Source organism: Copadichromis virginalis, linkage group LG14 (assembly GCF_057382275.1).
Source record: "Copadichromis virginalis isolate Kocher_CV1m ecotype Utaka linkage group LG14, C_Virginalis_male_GT1.1, whole genome shotgun sequence".
NCBI lineage: Eukaryota > Metazoa > Chordata > Actinopteri > Cichliformes > Cichlidae > Copadichromis > Copadichromis virginalis.
Genome location: NC_140631.1, coordinates 19090685 through 19098368, shown reverse-complemented (window position 1 = coordinate 19098368; position 7684 = coordinate 19090685). Strand labels below are relative to the sequence as shown.

Sequence of the window (7684 nt, the reverse complement as noted above, 5' to 3'; positions counted from 1 at the left end):
TTAATTATAACATCATCATAGCCTGAATAATATAGTTACAAAATGCATACCTTTTGGGGGCTTTAACATGTGGACTTCTGGATTTCCCTGTTCCTATTATAAAGTCACACCAAATCCTCAAAAAACAGTTTAAGACAGCAATATTTGAAATAATGATGTAGTATAGTAGCTGTAGTATCACCAAAAGACAAAGAACTTTCCCACAAATATATGAACATTTGTAAAAAAGTAAAATACGTATAGCAGATTTAAAAAAAAAACAACAACGTTGTGTGGTTTTTTGAAACACTGTAGTTATGAGGAATACAAGGAAAAATAAGCTTTAGAGAAAATGGGACAAACATTATAGCCTGCATATTATAGTCTCAAAATATATGTTGGCTTCACTGATTTAAAAAAAATTAAAAAATTACTGTATTGAGAAGGCCATTCATTTACACGCAAGCCTTATTATTTCTCATAAAGACACATGACATTTTCTGCAGCGGCTCGTAGCAAGAAGGGACACAAATATAAAGGTGCAGCTTTTCAAGACATTCGGTGTTATCTAAAGTGGAAAAATATTAACATCACAGAAAAATATAATAACAAAGATAGTCTAGCTGCTATTTAACTTCTGGTAACTACACAGTAAGACATGTTATACCAGTTCTAAATTATTTTCGTCTCTAATAACTGGTTGTAAACCTTTAAATGTTTGGTCACACAGTCATGAACCCTAATCACGCCCCTTTTTCCTGTTGGTCCCTTTTTTTTCTCTTCAGTGGAATAAACACCAGTGCCAACCAGTCAGTGTTTTATTGATACGGAGCAGAATGCTGTAATTTTAAGTGTTAATGGCTTATGTTAAAAAAATAAGAAGGAAAAAATGCAATGATAAAGTTTTGTTATCAAAACTCTGGTTCTCAGGTGGTGAATTCTGCCTTACAAAGAGCATTGTTCATTTACTGTATATTGCATTAATATACAGATCAAAGATACAAAAATATAATTCCAGTGTCTCAACTTCACATGCAGTTTTGTTTAATGGGACTGTGTGTAGCTATTTTTCAGCTTGCATGATTTTCATTCAGTGATACGTAAACAGATTCCTGTCAGACTCCTGTCTGCTGCACCTAACTATCGACTCCCAGCCACCCAACAAGCAGAGCGTGTGTTGCCGGATGCTCAAGCATGTGTAAGAGAACTTCAGACTCTAGAGGTCTCCATCCTTCAGCATCCCCTCATCATCATCCACCTATTCTCCCTCCTCCTCCTCCTTCTCCTCTCTGGCATTTTGTGCAGCGGAGGAGGATAGGAGGAGTGACTGCTGAGGAGGAGACAGAGGGGACTCTGAGACAACACGTCCCACGCCAGAGCCAGACAGCCAGGGAACTTTGATTTGACGCCAAGTAGCCTGCGATCAAAATTACAATGAAAAGAAAGAGCCTCGTTTCTTCCTCCTCCTCTTCTCCTTTTTCTTCTCGGGAGGCTTAGATATGTCGGGCGTGTGCAACATATGATGTCGTTGGACTCATAAGCTCAATGAAGATTTATTTATCTCTGATTTCGGTCCTTAATTCGCTGATGGTGCCGCTTCGTTGTGCTTGCGCTTAGGTCAGCCGAATGAATTTGAAGGCAGTCTGAGCGCATTGTTTCCAGCTCCGTTACATATGGGATTTCGAGCCGTGATGTCTGCAATCTCTCGCTCTTTGTTTCTGGGTAAGTCACTTTCCATTTCTTTAAAAGACCGGATTTATTTATGTAAAAGCAGCGCAGGCGTGTTGCTCTGAAAATTGCGGATGTGAACACCGAGGTTCATTTTTCGTATATATTTAAATATAATTCTCTTTCGTTGTTTCACGTGTCGTTAAGACCACATCTGACAGCTTCGGTTCAGAATGATGTCAGAATATATCTGTTGTCTATTTTCTCTTCCCCCTTATGACACTTTAAGATTTGGGTGAGAAATGACTACATTTACATTTAGATTCATCTTCAAAAACGCAAACGCGCTGTAGCCAACCGTGCGCTTTCTCTCAAGCTGGGAGCTCTCGAAAATGGGACAAATTAAAGCAACGTGAAGGGGATAAAAGTTCACCTGACCCCTCCCTTCAAATCTGCTTTCAAGATTTATTGACCCTGCGCGTTCTTGTATTGGCATTTTCTTCAAAGGCAGGCCCGCAGCAGATGCACAAAAACCTCCTTTGTCATATTTAAACAAAGGGAAATAATTCATTAATTTCAGTAACCACCAAGAAAACACTAGGTTAAAAAAAGATTTCTATTCTAGCTCTTCTGGATGTCAGTGATTAGATTTGTTAGGATAATTGTTAGGATAGGATATCTTGAAAGGATCTCTAAAAAGTCTTTTTTTTTTTTAAATTGTTACTCTTATTTTATTATATCATAAACCATAGATGGACCTCTTTTTATTTTATAGAAACAGAAGTTTCATTTGTCTCCAAGGCTTGATTTTATCACTACTGCTATTTGCTGTGTTAACAGTAATCCTGCTTCTATTATTACTGTTACTAATATTATGGGATTGTAATGTAGAGGGGGCCTGGAACTGTTTCCAGGTCTGAAGCTCAATGAGGAATGTTTAATTCCACTGTGACCTCTCTGACTGGAAGTTACAGTTAGCACTGCGGGACGGTGTGTTAAAAATGACAGCCAATACGAGGTGTTATTCACCCCACTGCTGTCTCATCACCTGTGGTGTAACTGAGGGGAAAACTAGTTTTGAAAGCCACAGATTTGAAAAGACAAACTAACAAAAGATTTTAAAGTTTGAAAATTGTCTTTGACTGGGTGCTAGAAAAACTTTGAACCCCCACCCTGGTTGAGAGTTAGATTGGTTGAGTGTAGCCATATGAGGAGAAATCCACACGGCTCGTGCGCTCTGGTCTGAGTTCCGAGGTCGTGCTCTGGTAGTTTCTGTGTGGCTTGCTGCTTGTTGCGTATTGCAGTCTGGAGAGAAATCAAAAGACCTCGGCATTTGTTTTTAATTTTCTATTCCATTAGTTTAGACATACAACTGATGTTATTTGCTTATGCTTGATGTGGTTTGTGCTGCAGGCTTGTAAATGCTTGGAGAGTTTGTTATCTTCGTCTCCCATTATTCAGTCACTGACATATTGTGGTGATATGTCTGTGGAATACCCTGTCCAATGCCTAATGCGTTCAGTGGAGAGATCCTCGTCCCTCTGGACCTGGTATAAAATAAATAGATAGTTGAAGGATGGAGATATGTATGGATAAGCTAACCTGTCATGGCTTACACTGGTAGACCAGCAAGTCCAAAGAGTGTGGTACGCTGTAATGCATACTGATCCTCTGTTAAACTAAAGGAGCTGACTCTGCAGAGAACACTGCATGCAAGTAAATTTTAGGTTTAGGTCAAAAAGCACTCTGTAACACTGGGCAATGATGTAGGCTATTTTAAGCTAAGCATGCAGATTATCATAACACCAGCAGTGCTTTTCCAGTAATGACGATCTTAAATAATGCAACCGGCTCATTCAGGAGAAGGCAAAAACATTACACATTATCCCTAAATAATAGCAGTTGTTTGCTTTTCTTAAAATAACCATATGACTGCGCCTTGAGTATTAAATGACTTGTTGCCATGGTGAGGTATTTTTCCCCTCCTTTGTCATGTTTAAGACAACGGAAAGAAAACTAGTTTGTGCAGCGATGTGACTGGATGGCATGTTCAATACAGTTGGAACCGGGGTCACACGTCTCTCATCCAAGAACAAAACATCCATCAGTCATCCAAAAGAGTATTCACCCACCCCCCAACCGAGGGGATATGCAGCTTTTCAAGCTTGGCTGCTTATGGCTGTACCATACCGAAGGACTTTTTTCCTCTGAATTTATAGCCTGCATTAATTCAAGATCAACTAAAAGGCCAAGCAGAGGGAGGAGGTGGCTGTTTTATTCTAAAAGAGGATCAATAGTCATTAATAGGGGCTCCTTTTCTTTTAATTTGGATTTGGCTTCGCAAGTCCTGAGACATCCTTAAATTAATATCTGTTGGAAATGTAATATCCACTGGTCACATTACAGATAAGTAGCACAATTAATTGCCACAGAGAGTTCAATAGCTCCCTTCGGTAACTCTGCTGATGTGAAGTAAGAATCAGAACAAGGTCATACAAAACTGAACAAATCAAGTAACTCAGTAAGAGCACAGGGCACGTGGCAATTTGGCCAGGTAATGGAGACCAGTGATTGATTGCGTGTCTGTCCCAGTGCCAGGATTAAATGATTCTGAATGGGGGGAATTTGAAAGTGAAATGACTGTCCAAAAAGTAATAACACAATCTAAGTCACTTGACGGAAATCTAATTTGAAAGTATGATTAGCTTTTATATGAGAGCCGAACCTTAGCACCTTTGCTTCTTTTTCTTTTTCCTGCATGGCCTTTTGGGCCTCAGTGTCTAAGAAAACTGCAATGTGATCACTGCAGTACAGCAGGCTCTTAGCATTAAGATGTGTGCTGATGTCCACATTCATACAGTATAACACTGAGAAGATGGCAGTGCCTATGCAAGTATGCTAGTGTGTGATGTAGATAAAGAGAGCAGTGGCTCCAAACAGAAATTCTGTCCCATTCTATATTTAGCATGTCTGCCGGGGTAGGCAGAGGATCTCTGAAATGTGAAGATGACAGGAGCCTCCTGAGCCAGAGGTTATGAAGTGACATCTTGATGTGTTTGTGCCTGAATCACACTCCCACACACACACACACACACCCTGCCAAAGACTTCTGACATTCCTGCACACCCAAAGACGTTCCGATATTTGACGTCTAGTTACCATACATTAAGGCTTAGTTTTGATCTTCTTTTGACTCATGTCGTGCGTCAGTGTTATCATTTGGCATCCCCGTTCTATATTTTCAGCTTTGAAGGTATTTTGTTTTTTGTTTTTTGGGGGGGGGGGGGATATGTGGTGACTCTGGAAGCTCTGCTTTGCAGGACTTGAACTTGTGTGATGTTTGACTTCTTACTTGCATGAAGACTAATCTCATGTTTTTAAAGCATAAACCATTCAGTTATTTTCAATTTTACTTGAATTACCAAGTTCAGTTAATTTTCTTAGTTGTTTCACACATTGGGACTAGTGTGATTTTACACAAAGTGTGTGTAAAAATCCCTATCATTTAGCGCGAATGCAGGACTTACAGTAAAGTGTAGCTGCAGCTGTTGAAGGAAATTTTGTACCAATGCTTTTTGTTGAATGACTTCCCTTGCACCTACAATGTCAGTTATTTTACATGCAGAACGAAGTGTAAAAACACTTCCATCCAGAGAGGATTGTATTACTCAAAACAAAAATGCAGAATCTGACTGGCTCATCAAGGGCAGAGCCCTCTGGAATACAAAACCTGCAACAATGGTGACTGAAGAGGCCTACAGATGAGTGCAGAGGTCCTGCTGTCCTCAAAACAATTGAACCATATCATTAGCAAACACTGATTTGCCTTCCAAGCACTTTCCTTCTGATGTGTATGGCCTTTAAATGACAGCATGGTTCCCTGAATAACAAGCCATCCTCTTTTTGTACCTGGGGGGATTCTTCATGTTTCATTGATTGTGGTGCTTTTAGTTGGAAGGTCTTTCTATTCTGTCGCAGCAAACCGAATGCCACGCTTTGAATGAGAGCGTTTGTAGGTGAAAGTCTAACTGCTTTGTACAGTAAGTGCTTTTATTCCTGGAGGATCGAGGCAGGTTTGTGTTTTCACTGAAACCGAAGACATCCGAAGGAAAAATATACAAAGATTGTACCGCTGGAATCGTCTGCAGTTTTCCACAATATTTCTTTGTTTGGCAGTTCCTTCATCTTCGTTTCACCACACCCGCAATTTCCGAGCCACCCGGTCGTTATTCTGCACGAGCCGTTTGTCGCTTGCGTCCTGCAAAATGAAACACACATGCGTAGACAGAGGTGGGTTTGTGTAGTGTTTCTGACCTACACAAACCCGGCCCCTTTCATCCGTCACTGGGAAAATTACTCCCAGATTGTTTTGGAACGTATGAACAGGAACTGCCTATTTCACTTTACTGCTAATCTTTGACAGATGTTCTGGAGAAGCTCACGTTCACATTAACCAGAGACACATGTGCAGTCTATGCTGGGCTGAACAGCAGTATTAATGAACGTCAAGACTCCACTGATAGTCAGGATGATCAGATTGAGTGAGCTGTGACACATTTTAAAGGAAAGTGAATCTGGTTACTGAGTGGAGGAAATATTTTCTTCTATTAAGTCGCTAATATTTTGCAAATGAGCTTTTAGGGCTTAAACATTTTTTTGATCAGTTGATTAACAAATTGGAAGAAAATGAACCATCGCAATTAGGGGGAAAAAAGGAGAGTAGCTGTAAAATAAAACAGCAAAAGCACATACACTTTACGGGAAACATAATCGTTCCACCTGCATCTGCTTTTATTTTTAATGTTTGCATCTGGCAAGAAAATGTGCTCTAGCCATGTTCATTACTTGTTTACTGCAACCATTTGATCTTCTTTTACAATATCCATTCATAACAACTAAACCAGCTTAAATCTTATTTATGGTTATGTTAAAGGAACTCCCGTCACATAGGGATAGGGAAAGATTGTGGTCTTTGTTATTTACTGAAAAAGTCAACAGTGGCTATAAGAATGAGACACAACTTGATTGCAGTATTTAGCACAGCATTGTTTAGAGTATTTAATGTTTAAACTAAAACTTCGGGATTCAGAACTTGCCCTCTGAATAGCTAGGATTCACCCCGACCATTTACCAGTGAACTCCATGAGGCAAACAAATCTCAAGAACATGTTGGAATCAAGCACGCAGCAAGAATATGTTTGCCTAAAGTGTGTTGTGCAATCCAGATTCATTCTGTATACTCATCATTTGTTGAAAGCAGTACTGAAACCAGGAACGCCTCCACAGGTTTTTTGTTTTGGCTGTTTCACAACAGGCTGGACCAGATGTCACCTTGGGGAAGGGGTGCATCTGAATTGATAAATCAAAAAAATCAATAACTCATTTTGTCATTTTGATCAAGTGTCTTATTAGATGAGCTCAAGGCAGCGTTCACCTTACAAAATAACCCTTCACCTCATCACTTGACCCCACTTCACATAGCTCTCTCACCAGCTGACCTAAGTATATAGATTTAGTTAACCATGCTTTTTCTTTAACCTGCAGCCATCGTGAACAATACAATATTTTAGTGCTAAGCATGCATATTTCATATGATCATGTTAGCAGTGAATTAAAGTAGCAACAGCCTAGCTTGCTCCCACAACCGATTAGCACGACCCTTTTTTGTTTCCTCTGCACCACACCATATTCTGCTGACTTATCTGCTGATAAACAGATTTGCTCTTTTGAACATCCTTTTATAGTACTGTGCAAAATTCTTGAGCCACCCCTCATTTCTTTATATTTGGCTTCCAAGGAGCCAGATGTTTCTCCAGGATTTCTAAAGGTTTGCTTTTTCACTCCATTCCTTGTTCCTGACCAAGGAATGGTCAGTGCTTAGTCACCATGAGTCAGTGCTTAACACTGACTCATGAATCAGCATACAGTAAATACTGTGTCCTCACATAACAGACAAGTTAGAGCAAAAACATTTCAAATAATGAATTGTTTCTTTAGGTGTATGTTTACTAGCAGACTTGTGTAAAAACATTAGCCG

General features: G+C 39.7%; 1 protein-coding gene across 1 annotated transcript in view; it reads left to right on the top strand.

Moving 5' to 3' along the window:
- The first annotated feature begins 1289 nt into the window (after nucleotides 1–1289).
- clmpb (CXADR like membrane protein b) overlaps nucleotides 1290–7684 on the top strand; it is an 86414-nt gene continuing 80019 nt past the window's right edge. The window contains exon 1 of the mRNA XM_085429758.1: nucleotides 1290–1701. Coding sequence (XP_085285884.1) covers nucleotides 1653–1701 — 49 coding nt within the window. The 5' untranslated portion in view covers nucleotides 1290–1652. The remainder of the gene's footprint in view (nucleotides 1702–7684) is intronic.